General features: G+C 35.2%; 1 protein-coding gene across 2 annotated transcripts; it reads right to left on the bottom strand.

The window, feature by feature from the left end:
* Positions 1-1,661: 1,661 nt before the first annotated feature.
* Positions 1,662-11,758, bottom strand: LOC110691014 (MLP-like protein 43). 2 transcript variants are annotated; one of them, XM_021867951.1, is made up of 2 exons: positions 11,497-11,758; positions 1,662-1,951 (listed from the first exon to the last, which is right to left on the bottom strand). In XM_021867951.1, exons 1-2 carry the CDS (start codon positions 11,741-11,743, stop codon positions 1,677-1,679), a joined length of 522 nt encoding a protein of 173 aa, XP_021723643.1. In that variant the 5' UTR covers positions 11,744-11,758; the 3' UTR covers positions 1,662-1,676. The 2 variants fall into 2 exon arrangements, with proteins under 2 accessions (XP_021723643.1, XP_021723642.1); XM_021867950.1 differs by lacking the exon at positions 1,662-1,951 and adding an exon at positions 10,344-10,803.
* Between the last annotated feature and the right edge of the window lie 7,139 nt (positions 11,759-18,897).

Genomic DNA, 18,897 nt, shown 5'->3' with positions numbered 1-18,897 from the left:
ATCGATCCTCCATCTCATGCATGCATACACTTACTCTCATCACACCTTCATCTAGAACAGTCTAAACATAATTGTTGGCCGCCTGACCTAACTCGACTTATAATTAACTGTTCTAATATACACCCTTTGTTCCTACTCGACTCACTTAATATACATGTGATTATATCCGTAAAGACTATATATACAATTATTGTATGTAGTTCCTACATAAAACCAAAATTTGTCATATTTTTATTAGTTAAAATTATGGGTCCAAGTTCCATTTGAATTTAATTTATATTTGACTCCTAATTTTCTTTCTTTTTTTATGATGTGTCAAATTTCTAATGATATTGTATGTAGGGACCACATACAATGATTGTATGTGTATCTTCACATATAGACTACTTATGTACTATCAAGCCTTATAGACTACTTATAGTTACGGATTAAAGATTTAATTAGTGAGTAATTCAGACGTTCTTCGAGGATACTTATTTATAGTTTTGCAATTGCTAATTTTTAAATGGCATTCAATAGTTTATACGTAGTATGTGTCTTGAATACTTTTATAGTATATTATTAATTTTTATGCAAAATTAAAGCATAAATGACAATTAGCCTAAATAGTTAAACACTAATATTTCTTCTAAGAGGTTAAGTGTTCAAATCTTCTAATTCATAAAGTCGAATGTGTGACGTGGTGTAATATTTTATATCACACAAATAATGCCCCAAAGTTGTACATAACAATTAACGGAGGTAGTATAAATTTTTAATTCACTTCTAAAAATATATTTATTTGTCAACTTATTGAATCTTGATTTCGTGGGGAAGATCATCAATGTTTTTGCAGCCGTAAATAAATTATTAAGGGTTTGTTTGGCACTTTGGTATTATTTTTTGTTTTCAGCTTTCTTTTTTTTAAAAAAAACAGGAAACAAGAAAATAAAAGGTGTTTCTACTTTTCTGTTGTCAGTTTTCAAAATTATTATAACTTTAATAAGTTTGTATGATTTTTGTTTCATTATATGACATATGTCATGTGAGTTTGAAAAAAAAAACCAAAAAACAGAAAACCACAACCAAACGAACCTAAACGTAGAAGTTTGTTTAAAAATATTTGTGTGTACATATATATATTATACGGAGTATAATTGTGTATAAACTTTTGTTTGGAATAGTTGAAACTTCACGTTGTTATTGTACAATATAATTTTTATAATTTAACTTACTAGATTAAAATATATATATATATATATATATATATATATATATATATATGATAATTAATGGTCAAATACATACGCTATCATACGTTCTCATCACATTCTTAACAGAAAGCCCAAAAATATAGGCCAAGGATGCAATGACATTAAAGAAAATTGAAGATCATGAGTGATTAACTAATTATAAAACATTACATATATTTGGCAGAGATTTATAATAATTAATCTAACAAAATTAAACCAGCTTAGGACACTTTATATTAATAACACATGGATAATCTATAAGGACTGAATACATACATCATACAATGACATACATGCATGCCTTATTTTGTAGCAATAATATCACTCACAAAGTCACAATTAACATTAATACAAATAACTTGCATGGAAAGCATGCAACTTCTTAAAACATTTTGATAAACATGGCATATGTAATAAGTAACATAATTAACTTAATATGTTTTACTACTTTTGGGCATGGTGATGATCATCGACGTGTTTGATAGCATCTAGCCAAGCGTCGAGCAAAGCAGATGGTTCAGGGACACCGGGATGCTTCTTTTCATACTCAAAAGTCCATCTAACTATGCTGGTTTCTTCATCCTTGGGTATCACCTGGCTTGCTGCATAAAAGGTCTTATAATCGTCTAAGAGATCGCCTTCGATCACTTGGCCTTTCGCGTACTTCTTCTCCTCATCAACCTCTTTAATTACAGTCTTTGCTTTCTGAGGCTTCCCAGCTAAAACCATAATTAAGAATTATAAATAATCAATTTTTGAATACTTAGTGTGAAACTATGTATATGAAAATTACTAAAGCGGAGTTAGTTATTATATTTTAAATGTATAGAATTAATACATTTTATCAAGACTAATTTAAGCTACTATGTGTATGTACGAATTATAATTTAAATTATATATGGGTGCTTTGTAATAAATATGTATGAAAATTTCTAAACGACGAGTAATGTATACAAGATTATTAATATGCAGTACATTAATATTTTTATCAACATTAAAATGAACTCTATGTATATTTGCATCAAAATATTTGTATTAGAAGAAATGAAAAAGAAGTTACCTAAAGTGTAGTTCCAAGTATGTTAGACATATGAGATATCGGAAATATGAGTAGAGCCAACTTTGCCATGTTCACCCTCGTGTAAGTCAACACCATGCACAAAATGAGGGGCAGCATGAGAAATATGATGAGGTTTATTCTTATGTCATGGTGGGCATCTGCACCAGTTGCTCTAATCTCAACTTCACCCTCAAGCTTACGTAAACCACTCATGTTTTCTCACTACTTTATTGCGGTTTGTAAATACTCTGAAATAATATGTATGTCCGCAACATATATTATAGCTATTTATAGAACGAGATCATCGAGATATTAGATACTCGTACGTGACAAGTCAAAATATTATGTTGCAACATTTGTACGTATTTATCGATTGTACGAAGTATTACACATTTACACTGTGTGAAACTTGATATATTATTATAAAACATATTCATGAGCCTCAACAATTAGCTTAACCTTTTATTGTGTAATACTAATACGCAAAGAACTAAGATTTGCATTTCCCACATGACCTAAACGAGAATGCCACATACTAGGAGAAAACACAGCAAAAGCTGACGGAATGGAAGAGCTAATGACTTGACGATCCGTGAAGAATATACAAATCACCACTGCTATTACATACATCTCATCACTATTTTGCTCCCCGTCTGCAAATTCTTCACAAAAAACCCAAAAGGATCAAATTTTATCTTAATTTCCAATATATATAAAAACAATTGGCTCTAATCAAATTTTTTCCGTCTTAATTAGCTCTGTGATGGGAATGTATTCTATAAATCTACGATGGGCCCGTCTTAGATCTTATGTCTTTTATGACGGGTATACGAAGAACATCCCGTCGTTAATGAGTTCTTTTCATATAGTACGTGTTATTATTTTAGATGAGGAAAGGTTATATTAAGCTAAAACTTGTCACACATGTCAACCCAATTCGGATGAGTAGGTTGTATCCTCTGGGGGAGAGCGATTGGAGAGTAAGGGAATCCGCCCCACCCCAAAGTGCTTCCTTGTATAGTAGAATTTGATTTCAGAATATCATGGTTATGGTTGTAAGATACAAACCTTTTTACTTGGTCAAACGTCAATTTGCTTAAATTAGCTAGCAATATTCGTTAACTTTTTTATAAACATATCGGACCGGGCCACTTTACACAAAGCAAGTACAATTGATTTTCAAAATTTATTTGATGAAAGGGGAGTTTGTGGATGCTTAATTATGGTGTTGTACAAAACCTTTATCTACAACGGTTGTACTAGTCATGACAACGCACTTGGCAGATAATGTCCCAATATAATAGACGAAGTAGACTTGACAACATTAATATGAACCAAAATCAATTTGATTAGAGCTAATCAAAAATAAAATAAATACGACTTAAATTAATTTATCTTAATTTCCAATATATATAAAAACAATTGGCCTAGCAATTGATGTGAATAAACTCAAATCTAAATAGACTTTACATTCCTAAATCCGAACCAAATAAATGACCTAGAGCAATTGCCTGCTGATGGGAGATATGACTTCCAATGCAGAACGAGGAGATTGTGGATCAAAGTCCTCTGTAGTAAGAAAGACGACAAGCACATAAATAAAGGGAGATTTCATTCTAAAATCATATAGAGATAGCCTAATATAAGAGGTACGGGTATATTATTATAACAATATCTATGATTTCTAAGGTTGTATCAAAGAGTGGTTGTGTATGAAAAGACTAATTATGCACTCATTATTGTTACCATACAAATAAGTGGTATGGCCCCATGATTTTCCCACGAGTTTCACCATCAATATTTTACACCACATGCATTAGACACTCATCATTTGGCTTAAATCGTTGTTTCATAATACGACAATAGTATCTGTTTGGGTACTAAAATGGTCATACCCATTTTAGTCTTGGGTAACTCTACCCATATAAGCCCAAAGGGCATAAAAAAGGTATAAAAGGCCCCAAATAAGTCAAATACATCAATATGGCCTTCAACGGCCCACATATGTAATTTTAGGGCTCATAAACCCACTTATGTACTCATATAAAACCCCTCAAAGGGCATAAGGTAAAGGGAGGTCACTCTTATCATCTAAGATGACCATACTCCTCCACTCTCTCCCCTAAACTCCTCTCAAAATATGCATTGTTTGGCAACTAACTTGGGCGTCGGAGGCTCCGCCCCGGGTTCAACCCCCGGGGCTCGGAGTTCATTTTGCAGGTCCATTCAAGGCCCAAATTCGAGGTTCTCAGACGCCCCTCCAAGGCCCGGTTAGCTCATTTTTTGCCGAAACAATTTGGCGCCGTCTGTGGGGAGACGAGTACTACTACCCATGAAAATCCACTAATTCATGGCTACTGTGTTCTATCACGAAAAAGGGTCAAAATTTCTAGCAAATTTAACCCAAAATTATTACTCCTGTCAAAAGGGGTAATCATTCTTGCAAATGGTGGAGATGATAGATAAACATCTTGATTTGTCGCCAATCTAACCACTACTAACAAGGTACTTCGTGCCTTTACAAAAAAATTGGGAAATATTCCATGAATATGGTCAAACCTTAATTATTCTTGAAGAAGAATAAAAGCTAGATCTACGTGGCTCTAATGGAAAGCTCACAAAAGCAAGCCTTTCATTCACACCACCAAGATGAAGAGGCAGCAGGTGGCATGAAACATACATAAAAAATCAATCAAGTTTATGTAAATTCAATGCTTGCCGAAGGAAATTGCCATTGTCTTCATCACAAGCTTCAAGGCTCACAACTCCACCACTAGAACGACTCACCATTTCATCCTAGGCAACACATGCCGAGGTCAATGGGGGTCAAGGCTAGTATTGTGAAGTGAGCCAAATCTCTTCACATCACATCTAAAGTAGCAGCCGAAGAAGATCCGAGGTTGTCTACCATTGTTGAAGCTTAAAAAAGCTCAAACTATCACCAATCTAAAAATCCGAAGCAAATAACTCGGATAAGCAAAAGGAATCCGAAGCTCATCGAGCCGAGGCTATCCGAAGGTGTTTCAGCCCAAGCCGAAGGTGTTCTGGGCAAGCCAGCCGAGCCGAGACCGGTGTTTTGGCCAAGCCTAAGGCTTTTCAGCCGAGGCTATCCGAAGGTGTTTCAGCCCAAGCCGAAGGTGTTCTGGGAAAGCCAGCCGAGCCGAGACCGGTGTTTCGGCCAAGCCTAAGGCTTTTCAGCCGAGGTTATCCGAAGGAGTTTCAACCCAAGCCGAAGGCGTTCTGGGCGAGTCGAAGGTGATTCAGCAGAAACCAAGGGCGGTACAGTTTACCGCTCCCAAGTTAAGGTCGGTAACCATTGCCGAGCCGAAGCTCACCTCTTATCTCCTGGCCGAGGCTAGCCATAGCCGAAGCCGAGCCCAGCCGAGGTTTACCTTCGCCGAGATTCGAGCTCCCAGCCGAAGCTCACAACCATATGAGCCGAGGGTGCTGCCGAAGATGGTTTGTCTGAACCGAAGAAAGAGTAATCAACTCTTTCTATCTTCGGATCAAGAGTAATAAACTCTTTCTATCCTCGGATCAAGAGTAACCTCTTTCTATCCTCGGATCAAGAGTAACCTCTTTCTATCCCCCGGATCAAGAGTAATAAACTCTTTCTATCCTTGGATCAAGAGTAAACCTCTTTCTATCCCCGGATCAAGAGTAATAAACTCTTTCTATCCTCGGATCAAGAGTAACCTCTTTCTATCCTCGGATCAAGAGTAAAACTCTTTCTATCTTCGGATCAAGAGTAAACTCTTTCTATCCCCGGATCAAGAGTAATAAACTCTTTCTATCCTCGGATTAAGGGTAAACTCTTTCTATCCTCGGATCAAGAGTAATAAACTCTTTCTATCCTCGGATCAAGAGTAATAAACTCTTTCTATTTTCGGATCAAGAGTAATTAACTCTTTCAATCCTTGGATCAAGAGTGTTGCCTCGGACGAACTCTTTCAGTCCTCGGATCAAACCTTGGATCAAGAGTGTTGCCTTGGATGAACTCTTTCAGTCCTCGGATCAAACCTTGGATCAAGAGTGTTGCCTCGGATGAACTCTTTCAGTCCTCGGATCAAACCTTGGATCAAGAGTGTTGCCTCGGATGAACTCTTTCAGTCATCGGATCAAACCTTGGATCAAGAGTGTTGCCTCGGATGAACTTTTTCAGTCCTCGGATCAAGAGTAATTAGCTCTTTCAATCCTTGGATCAAGAGTGTTGCCTCGGATGAACTCTTTCAGTCCTCGGATCAAGAGTAATTAGCTATTTCAATCCTTGGATCAAGAGTGTTGCCTCAGATATACTCTTTCAGTCCTCGAATCAAGAGTAATTAACTATTTCAATCCTCGGATCAAACCTTGGATCAAGAGTGTTGCCTCAGATATACTCTTTCAGTCCTCGGATCAAGAGTAATTAACTCTTTCAATCCTCGGATCAAGAGTGTTGCCTCGGATGAACTCTTTCAGTCCTCAGATCAAGAGTAATTAGCTCTTTCAATCCTTGGATCAAGAGTGTTGCCTCAGATATACTCTTTCAGTCCTCGGATCAAGAGTAATTAACTCTTTCAATCCTTGGATCAAGAGTGTTGCCTCGGATGAACTCTTTCAGTCCTCGGATCAAACTTTGGATCAAGAGTGTTGCCTCGGATGAACTCTTTCAGTCCTCGGATCAAGAGTAATTAACTCTTTCAATCCTTGGATCAAGAGTGTGTTGCCTCGGATGAACTCTTTCAGTCCTCGGATCAAGAGTAATAACTCTTACAATCCTCGGATCAAGAGTGTTGCCTTGCATAAACCTGAACAAATAAAGTCCTTCGACTCAATTTCTATGAACGAATTATTTGGGAAATTGAAACAAAACCCAACTCATTTTTTCAAATAGAATTGGGTCTCGGGGGCTAATTGTTTGGGTACTAAAATTGTCATACCCATTTTAGTCTTGGGTAACTCTACCCATATAAGCCCAAAGGGCATAAAAAAGGTATAAAAGGCCCCAAATAAGTCAAATACATCAATATGGCCTTCAACGGCCCACATATGTAATTTTAGGGCTCATAAACCCACTTATGTACTCATATAAATACCCCTCAAAGGGCATAAGGTAAAGGGAGGTCACTCTTATCATCTAAGATGACCATACTCCTCCACTCTCTCCCCTAAACTCCTCTCAAAATATGCATTGTTTGGCAACTAACTTGGGCGTCGGAGGCTCCGCCCCGGGTTCAACCCCCGGGGCTCGGGGTTCATTTTGCAGGTCCATTCAAGGCCCAAATTCGAGGTTCTCAGACACCCCTCCAAGGCCCGGTTAGCTCATTTTTTGCCGAAACAGTATCAATGTCGTTGTTCGCGATAATTCTTTCGAACTGTAATGGTCTTTACAAATTACAATAATTCTTTGGTACTCCTTCCATATGTTTTTATGTATTGTTCTACTCACTTAGATACGCAATTTAGAAAATATTAAACATGTAATAAGTACATGTAAGATAAAGTCTAAACATAAATATTGGCTGACCTAACTCTACTTATAATTAACCGTTCTAATATACATCCTCTATCTCTACTCGATTCACTTAATATGCATGTGATCAAATCAAATTAACTTTGATGGTATCCTATAATTCTATTAGGTTTATTTAATTTCACTGTGAATTGATTTAGGGCTTGTTTTGATTTACTGAACTAAGCTGAATTGAAATAAATTGAACAAAATTAAACTAAACTAAGCTAAGCTGAACTAAATTGTTTATGAGAAAAGAAAATTAGAACTTAATTGAATTGAATTAAACTGAAATTAAGCTAAAGAGAGCAGGTCCTTATCTCACTGTAAATTGATTTATTTCACATTACTATCAAGCCTTAGTTACGGAGCTCAAGCAACCACGGTAACCGGAGCTCAAAATGGGTTGTGGGTCGCCGGTTGGAAGGGGTTGTGGGTTGTCGGGAGGATGAAGGGATAGTGAAATAGTAAGGGTACGATTGTCCATTCACACCAAATGTTAGCGGTGGTGATCATTTTTGTTGGCGATGTTTAGCAATCCACTAATTAAATACTAACTCACTTGTTTAAAAATGCTAACTCATTTTTGTAATTCAAAATTTCACCTATTTGGTCACCAGTAAAAAAAAACGTTATAAAAATTAATGATTTAACAAGATTGACGTGTTTAGAAATAATCAAAAGGTTGACATAATAAAAATGAATGACCAAAAGATTGACTTAATATTTAGGAAATTTGACTTTTACCACCTTCAAATAACCACTTAATTGAATTTACCACCTCAAAAATAAAAAAAAAATAAAAAGATTTTCTTTACCACAAAAAAAAAAGTTTTACCACCTAATCCTAACTCCGGTGACGGAAACTGACCGTAGGGCCCTCAATCTGTCACTTCCCTCCAAATTTATTGTTCTAAACTCGATTTTCCTCTCTCTTCTCCTTTTCTCACCTTCCCTGTTCAATTTCTCTTCAATTTCTCACCTCCCTCCTCTGAAATTTTTTCTCTCTCCTCTGGAATTTCTCCTCTCTCCTTTGAATTTGCATTCCCTATATGAACCTCCCTGCTCATCTTCTTCATGTCTGAACTAAGAGTCTTGCATTTCACCTTCAAGCTTTCAATCTCATTGAGCAAGCACCTCCTCTGCAATTTATTGATAACAAGATTGATATTAATTTTATATGAACACAATTACCATAATAATCTAACCTTAATTTTAATATTCAATTGAAATTTCAAAAAACCCCCAAATTAATTTTGACTAACATGAACCCTAATTTTTTAGGGTGAAATTGGGGTTCAATTAATAACACATATGTGCAATTTCAATTACACTTAACAATTGGAACATATTCACGAAAAGAATTGTAAAAAATTACATCACAAATCAAGAAAATTGCGTACCTTCAATTCGTCCCTCCTTTGTTGTAGGACCGACTTGATTCAAGGACGGCCACAAATCTTAAATAATTTGATGATGTAGGATTGTTAGGGATCACCAAATTTAAGGATTTGGCAAGAAAATCGCAAAAAAAAAAAACTTCAATCTTTAAGAATTTGATGTAGAATGAAGAAGGTGGGTTTATATAGAAAAAGAAATCGAGAGAATTTGGGGAAAAGTTCAAAAAGTAGCCGTTATTGTGGACCCCACAGTCAGTTTCCGTCACCGGAGTTAGGATTAGGTGGTAAAACTAAATTTTATTTTTTTATGTGGTGGTAAAGTAAATCTTTTTTTTTTTTAGGTTGTAAAGTCAATTAAATGGTTATTTGAATGTAGTAAAAGTAAAAATTTCCTAATATTTAAGTACAAATTTAAATTTCTAGTACTTATTTTATTTACCAATTTTACGGAGTACATAGACCCACCTAATTGAAATATGTGAATATATATGATTAATATACAAATTTTACGGATAAGTCCAACTAATGCAAACTATCTCAAATCACTCATATTGACGTGTCTCTTAGAAGGAAAAATTTGGTAACTCCGTAAGTGGAATATCATTATATTACAACCCATAAAATGAATGTTATTACTACAGTATATACCTTTTATTCGTCATATTTTGGACATTATTGAAATTATGCATGCTTTTTTAATGTTGAATACGGTATATTTTTGTACAAAAGGGTTTATAAATAATATCATCATAATTCACTTGGAAAAATATACTTTGTCGACTTCTTGAATCTTGATTATGTGGTGAATGGTGATGATGATCATCCGCAAACAAATTATCAAACATAACAGTTTATTTAAGGAGTTTGGGCTGCCCATTATTATTATTATTATGGTAGTTATACTTCAAACAATTACTATAAAATTTTCAACCATAGAATTGGGTAGAAGGAAAAAGGAAGAGAGAAGGGTAAAAGTACAAAATTATCCATGTAATGTAAATACTAAAGAATAGAGGAAGAGATAGAAGGATAACATTTGTGTAAAACTTCCTTAAAAGGCAAGCGGTACAATAATTAAAAAACGAAGAAAGTATAAACATATAATAAAAAGTAGATGAATGATCAAGGATTGAAATCATTGAATACATGCATGAATAATATATTTTTAAAATAACACTATATTATTAATACATTGATAATAAAGGATTGAATACATGCATGCCTTATTTTGTAGCAATATTTCTCACAATTAACGTTACTACAAATAAATAACATGGAAATCACGCTACTTATTACAACATTTTAATTTTTAATAAACATGGCGCATGTAATTAACTTAATATGTTTACTTTTGGGCATGGTGATGATCATCGACGCGTTTGATAGCATCAAGCCAGGAGTCGAGCAGAGCAGATGGTTCAGGGACATCAGGATGCTTCTTCTCATACTCTAAACTCCATTTAACTATGTTGGTTTCGTCATCCTTGGGGATCACTTGGCTTGCTCCATAGAAAGTTTTATAATCATCCAAGAGATCGCCTTCGATCACTTGGTATTTGACATACTTCTTCTCCTCATCAACCTCTTTAAGTAAAGTCTTTGCCTTTTGAGGCTTCCCAGCTTATAACCATAACAAATTTAAAATGAGTACGTACTTTTATTTGTGATTCTAAAACAACCTATATTTAAATTCTTAACAAACAAACAATACAAGATTAATACGTTTTATCTCGATCAAGACTAAATTGAACTAAGTAAGAATTATCAGTTACTTGTACATATTAAATTTTGAGTACTTTGTGAGTAAAACGTACTTCTACGTATATGAAAATTTCTAATTACTACCTCCGTTCACTATTATTTGCAACAAAGGAATAATTTATGGCTATACCCAGTTAATTCCCCAGATAAACAAAATTTGTTTATCTGGGAATATAATTGTCTTATTAAGTACCAATAGAGGGGTATATGCGTATTTTCATGTATTAATTGAGGGGTACACGTGTAATTTCCTCACCAAACAGTAAAAGCAAACAGTATTTGGACAGCACACCAAAAGTACTGAATAAATAACCCTGCTTTTTCAATATATTTACAAAAATGTCATCAGATTAACAAAAATTCGTTTATCTGGCATATTAACTTATATTTTCCCATATTTTATATCTAACAAATAATACTCCTTTGTTGCAAATAATAGTTATAAGTTTATAACGGAGGTAGTAAAAACGACTTACATTTTAAATTCTCAAGGAGTAATACTACGCACAAGATTATTTATACTTGATATAAGAATGGAATAGAATAAGTTACCTAAAGTGTAGTTCCAAATATGTGTAGAGCCAAGTTTACCATGGTCACCCTCGTGCAAGTCAACATCGTGCACAAAATGAGAGGCAACATTAGAAAGATGATGAAGTTTATTCTTAAGTATGTCATGGTGGACATCTGCACCAGTTGCTCTAATCTCAACTTCACCCTCAAGCTTACGTAAACCACTCATATTTTTTCTCCCGAATACCTTACTGCATGTAAATACTCCAAGTAAGTATGCCCACATTTTATAGCTATTTATAGAATGAGATCGAGATAAGAGATGCTCATATGCCGTGACAAGTCCAAACACTAGGTACGTAGTATTTTATTTGCACGTTACACAACTGTCTGTGAACATGACATATGAGGTCTTGTAGATGAGAAAGGAATTCTCTTGGCGCATAGGTTAATAGGTAGAGCTGTCAGTTTCTAACCCGAACCGTTCAATCCGACTGTTTCGAACCGTTCCAAAAAAGAACCAAATCGTTAAAAAACCGTTTTTTTTACAATCGAAAATCGACCCGACCCAATTTTTTCTCTATATTGTTTCCATTGTATTTTTCCCATTCATAATATTCGGCCACATTACAATATATATAAACAATAGTAATAACTAACCCTAATATTTCTTATTTTCTTAACTTCCTATAAGATATTACATACTTTCTCTGTTTTTATTTAGTTGCAAGTTGCAACACACCCTTCGGCACACATTTTAAAGAAGATATTAGATTAGGGCAAGTTGCTACGGTTTAAATTTCATAGCTTAATTCATTTGTTTAACTAGTTTAATCACCTCCTCGAAAAGCATGATAAAAGATATGTTACAAGTATTAAAAAAAAAAAAACAGAGCAAATATATCTTTTTACAATAATATCTCATATCATACATCACAATATGTGTTCCTATCTCAATATATGTCATAAATCAGACTTTAAAATAGTAGGAAATTAAACACAAATCAAGTGAGTTTTCATTCTAATACCGTATGGTAATAGGCTAATAGCCTTATATAAGAGGTACGAGTATATAATTTATTGATTTAATACATTTAAGACTTCTAAATTTCTAATGTAGTTTTGTCAAAGAGTGGTTGTGAATTAAACAGACTAACTGTTCACTAATTATTGTTACCAACTTACCATAAAAAATATTGGTTTGGCCCCATGATTTTCCTTCGTAATTCATCAACACCATTTCACACCACATGCATGTATGTACGACACTCATCATTTGGCTTGAATTATTTGTTCATAATAAGACAATAGTATCAATGTCATTGAGAAAGTATTAAACCTGGGCACGGGCCGGGTTGGCCCACGTGCCGCCCGGCACGGCCCGCCGTTCGGCGCAGCCCGGCACGGCCCGAAGTCAAGCACGGCACGGCACGAAGTTCAACTTCCGTGTTACGGGCCGTGCCACGGACACGGTTGAGAATTCCCAGGCACGGCCCGGCACGAGCACGGGCATGGCCCGCCGTGCTGGCCCGCAGGCACGGCCCGTAGGCACGGCCCGCGGGCCAACGGCTATAAAACGGCTAGTTTTTTGCCAAAAATTCTATAAATACTCACCTCCATTTCATTCCCAAATCACAAAATCACAATCTCTTCTTCTTATCTCTTATATTCTCTAAATCTCTACTAATCCTTATTTTCTTAAATTCTCTAATTATTCTCTTAAATTCTCTAATTATTTTCCTAATATCGAAAAAAATTAAAAAGTTCGTAATCGTAATTAGTGGAGCGTTGAAGCACGGTTGTAAGATCTAAACTAATCTTAAATTTATTATTGTTTTATTGTTATTATTAGAATAATCTTGTTTAATTATTATTGTTGTTAATTGTTATTGTTGTTGTTATAATTGTTGTTATTAATTATTATTATTGTTACAATTGTTGTTATTATTTATTTTTGTTGTTATTGTTATTGTTATAGTTGTTGTTATTAATTATTATTATTGATATTTTTATTGTTAAAATTGTTGTTATTAATTATTATTATTATAGTTAACCACTTTTTATTAAAAAATTAATTGTTAATTATGGCATCGAACAACCCATCATCTAGGTCTAGGGGGAAAGGCCGACTTATCCGTAGTAGTAGTTCTAGGGAACCACCAAATACAACGAGCCCCCAAATTACGAGTCAAACCAATGACCCCATTTACTTCCCCCCGGGCTATGAGCCATATAATACGTCGGGATTTCCAGCACCACCACTAAACCAATTTCCACTACCACCATACCAATTTCCACCTAATTATATCGGTAATCAACAAAACTATTGTTCTAGCCAAGGTAGCCAAGAAAGTACCCGAATTCCCTCCGGTTCTACCCCTTCTACTGCCACTCCCACTAGTCCCACTACTAACCATCACACACATCATGAATGGTTAACCGAAACTGAGATGCTACTTTTGAAAAACCGAAGGAGTGAGGTATGGCGTTATTTTGTCCTAAGTAAAGATGGTGAACAATGGGCAAAATGTAAAACATGTAATAGTGTATTCACGACAGTTACCAAAAACGGGACGGGACACTTATCTAGACACATGAAAGCTTGTGCAAAACCAGCTAGTGATCCAACCCAGCCCAAAATTTCCCAATTCCATCCATACGGCTTTACATACAACTATGAGAGGGATAGGGATGAACTAGGAAAAATGATAGTACACGCCGAACAACCTTTTCTTTTCTCGGAAAGTGACGCATTCAACACCTACATTAACAAAGCACTACAACCCCAACATAAAAGAATCTCTAGGAAAACCGTTCGTTCCGCCGCAATGAAAAATTTCCTAGAGTACAAAGTCCGGTTACAAGCCGAATTGAGTAACCTTAACTGTAGAGTATCTTTAACAGCCGATTCTTGGGATAGTGGTTATAAATATCACTATTTATGTGTGACTTGCCATTGGGTAGATGATCAATGGATGTTACAAAAAAGAATAATACATTTCAAAATGCTGGAATACCCACACACCGGCATTAACATTGCTCACCATTTAATGCAAGCAATAGACGAATACAACCTTCGAGATAAAATGATGTCTATGACTTTTGATAATGCAACCTCTATGACATACACAGCTAATCTTATCAAACAAAACTTAACCGATGTACTATTAGACGGTGAAGCTCTTCATACTAGATGTGTTTGCCATGTACTTAACTTATGTGTACAGGATGGAGTTCGGGCAATTGGCCCATACTACAGCAAAATCAGAGATGCTATTATGTCTATTAATAGCTCTAACATGAGATACCAAGAATGGAAGAGTTTTCTAAAACAACAAAAGATAAGGGTAATAAAAATTAGAACCGATTGCCCAACTAGGTGGAATTCCACCTATGACATGTTAACAAAGGCAATTGAGTACAAGGGCCCGTTAACATTATTTTACAACCAAAAATTTCCACAAAATGCTTACTCGCCCAACTTTTCGCTGATCATCGCGATCAAAGTGATTATGATCAGTATCTTCCAGCAATGGAAAAAAAGTGGCGTAAATATTATAGTGAGATTCCTTTGATTTATATTTTTGCTTCCATATTAGATCCTAGGCAAAAGTATGAAAACAAATTTATGTTAGTTGACATTTACTTTCAATGCATGTTTCTTGACGATGATGTAGAAAACTATAAGACTAATGTGAAGGATCAGTTTTTTGCTTTATATAGAGTCTATGAAGCCAAATATGGCACCGTTCCTCGCTCAGGGCCTTCCCAACCATCCAAAAACGTAAGTAAGAAGGCCAAACATTTATTTTCACAAGCTACTAACTTGATTTCAAGGTTTTCAGGTGATTCATCAATCAGGAGAACGCAAAGCGACGTCTCGGAGTTGCAGATGTACCTGAGTTACGACTTCACCAAAGGCATGGACGACGATGAGATAAACAGCCTCGACCTCCTTGCATGGTGGAAACAACAAAGCTCGAAGCATCCAACTTTGGCGGCAATGGCACGAGACATTCTTGCTATCCAAGTTTCCTCTGTCGCCTCCGAACGAGCTTTCAGCGCATCCGGAAGGGTTTTAGACGATAGAAGAACAAGTCTAAAACCCGAAACACTAGAAATGTGCGTGTGTTTCAAAGATTGGTTGGATGCGGAAAATCGCTCACAAGACCGTTCTTACGACCACAACGACAACGAAGAAGGAACCTCCGCTTCCGGTTCGGGTTCGGCTAGTTCCCAATCTATGCAACTAGCTGATGACCTTGAAGGCGAAGGCGAAGACGAAGACGAAGACGGGCAAGAAGAAGGAGAAGAAGAATAGACAATTATTGTATATTGTACGATTTTAAAAATATCAATTTTATCATTTTCCAATTTTTGTTTAATACCATCATTGTATGATTTTTATCATTGTTATCATTGTACAATTTTCTCAACTCAAGTAATAATAATATAAAGTACGCATTATTCACATCCAAAGTCCAATTTGCCTTTTTCCCCCGTTTTGTTACAATTTGTAAATTCATATTAAAAAAAAATTAAATTATACCAATTACTAATAAATCATAAACATTAAATTTTAAAGTAATAGTATAAAGTAAATATATAAATATAAATATTGAATATACAAATTATAAAACATAAATATTCAACTTATAATTGTAAAATTCATAACTTAATAACTTATAACTTATAAGTTATAAACTTATAAGTTATCTTATAAAACTTATAATTATAATTTTATAACTTATATACATTATAAACTTATTAATTTATAATGTTGTCATAAAAAAAAAAAAAAAAAAAAAAAAAAAAAAACTGCACCAGCCCGCTGCCAGCCCGCAGGCCGGCACGAGGGCCGTGCCGTGCCGTGGGCTGGCCTGTGAAAATGGCCGGCACGGCACGAAATCCTGGACCCGCCGGCACGAACCAGCCTGTGGCCCTCCAGGCACGGCCCGCGGCGGCCCGGCACGGCACGGTGCCCAGGATTAGAAAGTATAGAGAAAATGTCATTGATCAATAATAATTCATCTCTCTATGTGGTGTACAGTGTACTTCCATTCTTTTAATTTTTTTTTAAAAAAACGACCATTTTTTTACTTTGTACTTTAAATACAAGTTGATATCTTATATTAACAAAAAAAAAGTTAATATCAGGGATAATTTTGTAAATTCACAGCCAATATCTCCTTTCTCTCTCTGCTACACCCTTTTTCTCTCCTCATCTACACTACTGCACCACCATAGACAATCACCGTCACCACATAACCACCACCTGCGGGACCACTTTACAACCACTAGAACCACCGCCCGACCACCGCATGCCCATTGACACCATCGCATGACCACTGCACAACCTTTAGAGCCACCCATCGAACCACATCACGACAATTAGCACCACTGCAAAACTATGAACACCATTTCACAAGCAAATTCCTTTCCCTAAGGGATTAATATGGACCCAATTTACTTGTTCTACAACTAGGGTGTCTTTTAGTTTGTTTGGCCGGCCGGTAAACCGACCTATATAGTCCCCAAGTTGGTCCATTGTCGTTATAGCTATGGGAGGGGAGGAGAGAGAATGAAATATTGGTGGTTGTGGAGGAAGAAGACTGGTGATATTAACATAGTTTGTTAATATAGGATATTAACTGGATTTGCCGAGAAAATACAAGTTGATATCTTATATTAACAAAAAAAACGTTGATATCTTAAACTAAGGCTCTATCCAACGAGTCTGGGCCGCACCCGTAAACCAAGAGAGAGTCTACTTCACAAGTCTAAAGGAGGTTCCATTCCAAAACCATATGGCGATAGGAGGAATAGCTCCTTAGCCTTATAAAGTGTTTGACTCTCTCTTGTTTTCTTAATGTGGGATATTTACATTCGTTATTTGGTAGGATATACTTCAATTCACCCCCTCACATGTAAGGTCTTTTAACTCAAGGAGCTATTAGAGGTCTCATACCGTGAACCTGACTATGTTGCCAGGTTAAATACGGGTCTGGGCCGCACTCGCAAACCAAGAGAGGAAGTCCATTTTACAAGTCTAAAGGAGGTTCTATCCCAAACCATATGGCGATAGTATAAAGTGTTTAACTCTCTCTTTGGTTTTCTCAATGTGGGACACTTATATGTGTTATTTGGTAAGATATACTTCTACAAGTTCAGTAAAAATAATTTAGATCAGCAAAAATAAGGTAAAGTAAACATGGCCTAAAAGTAAGGGTGTAACATTTGGGGGAATAAAAGGGTAAATAAATTTGAATATGGAGTACGGTCAAATAGGGTAAAGCAAGTGAATAGAACAAATAAAAGATTATTGGGATATATTTTGGATTAAAATAGAAAAGGAGTAGAACAAAAAAGAACGAAAGGAATAATATTTGTAAAAAAAAATAATATATTAACCGTATACGTATATACATATTCCTTAGGGCTACATATAAGCATTAAAAGGCTACATACGGAGTATAACATCTATACTAATATATTAAAAGGCGTTACTAAGCACGTCTCTGTGCCACGTAGACCACGCCACATCACCTACTCCATTTCCAACTAGAATTTTGCTTCATATTAAAAAAAATTTGATAAGGGGATTCAAACACCCAACCTTTTCTAAGAAAGAGAGTTACTTAACCATCTAAGTCAATCATAAGCTATGTTATAAATAAGAAAATAAATGTATATATATAATTTATAATCACAAGGTCTAATTAAAGTAGCAACCGGTGCAACGGCAGGGCTACACACTTGTTATCATAATTTCAATGCTGCACGTAATTAATATATATACATATCCCCTAATCACGCTTAAATGAGAGTTAATACATTGTTAAACCAGTATAATAATTGGACAAATGGTAGCTTCATAAAAGCAAAAGTGTTTTTACATATAGTTCGTTCCTTCGATGATAAAAAAAATATAACTTTTTTTTGAAAGGATAAAAATAAATAAATAAATTAAAAAATATATATATACTTCGTTCGTAGCTTCAACCTATAGTTTTTTTTTTTTTTTTTTTTTTTTTTAAAACCTCGTAAACCTACAGTTTGTTCATTCGTCATTTTAAATAATTAAAAATAGGGAAATTTGTTTAAAAAAATATATTTTATATGCGTCATTTTGTAGGGAAAAACCTTTTAAAAGGATCGGTGTTAAAAAAAAACTACCACAATCACTTTTTTGTTTAATGAAACCTCCACCCTCTTTTCAGACGTTGACTCGTTATCAACCCTCTTTTTTTTTCTCCCTAAATTTCCCTCTATAAATAACCTAGGGCAAGCCTCCCCAAATCAATTGAAAGAAAAATTAGGCAAACTTTCCCAAATCAAATCAATTGAAAGGTAAATTAGGGTTCTTAATCTATTTCTTCCACAATTGTAGTGCTGACATACTTCACCATTGTTGTGCTCACTCCTGCGTTTTTCAATTCT

This window comes from Chenopodium quinoa, unplaced genomic scaffold (genome assembly GCF_001683475.1).
Source record: "Chenopodium quinoa cultivar QQ74 unplaced genomic scaffold, ASM168347v1, whole genome shotgun sequence".
Taxonomy (NCBI): Eukaryota; Viridiplantae; Streptophyta; class Magnoliopsida; order Caryophyllales; family Amaranthaceae; genus Chenopodium; species Chenopodium quinoa.
Note: the sequence above shows the minus strand (reverse complement) of the source record. Positions and strands in the feature narration are given on the sequence as shown.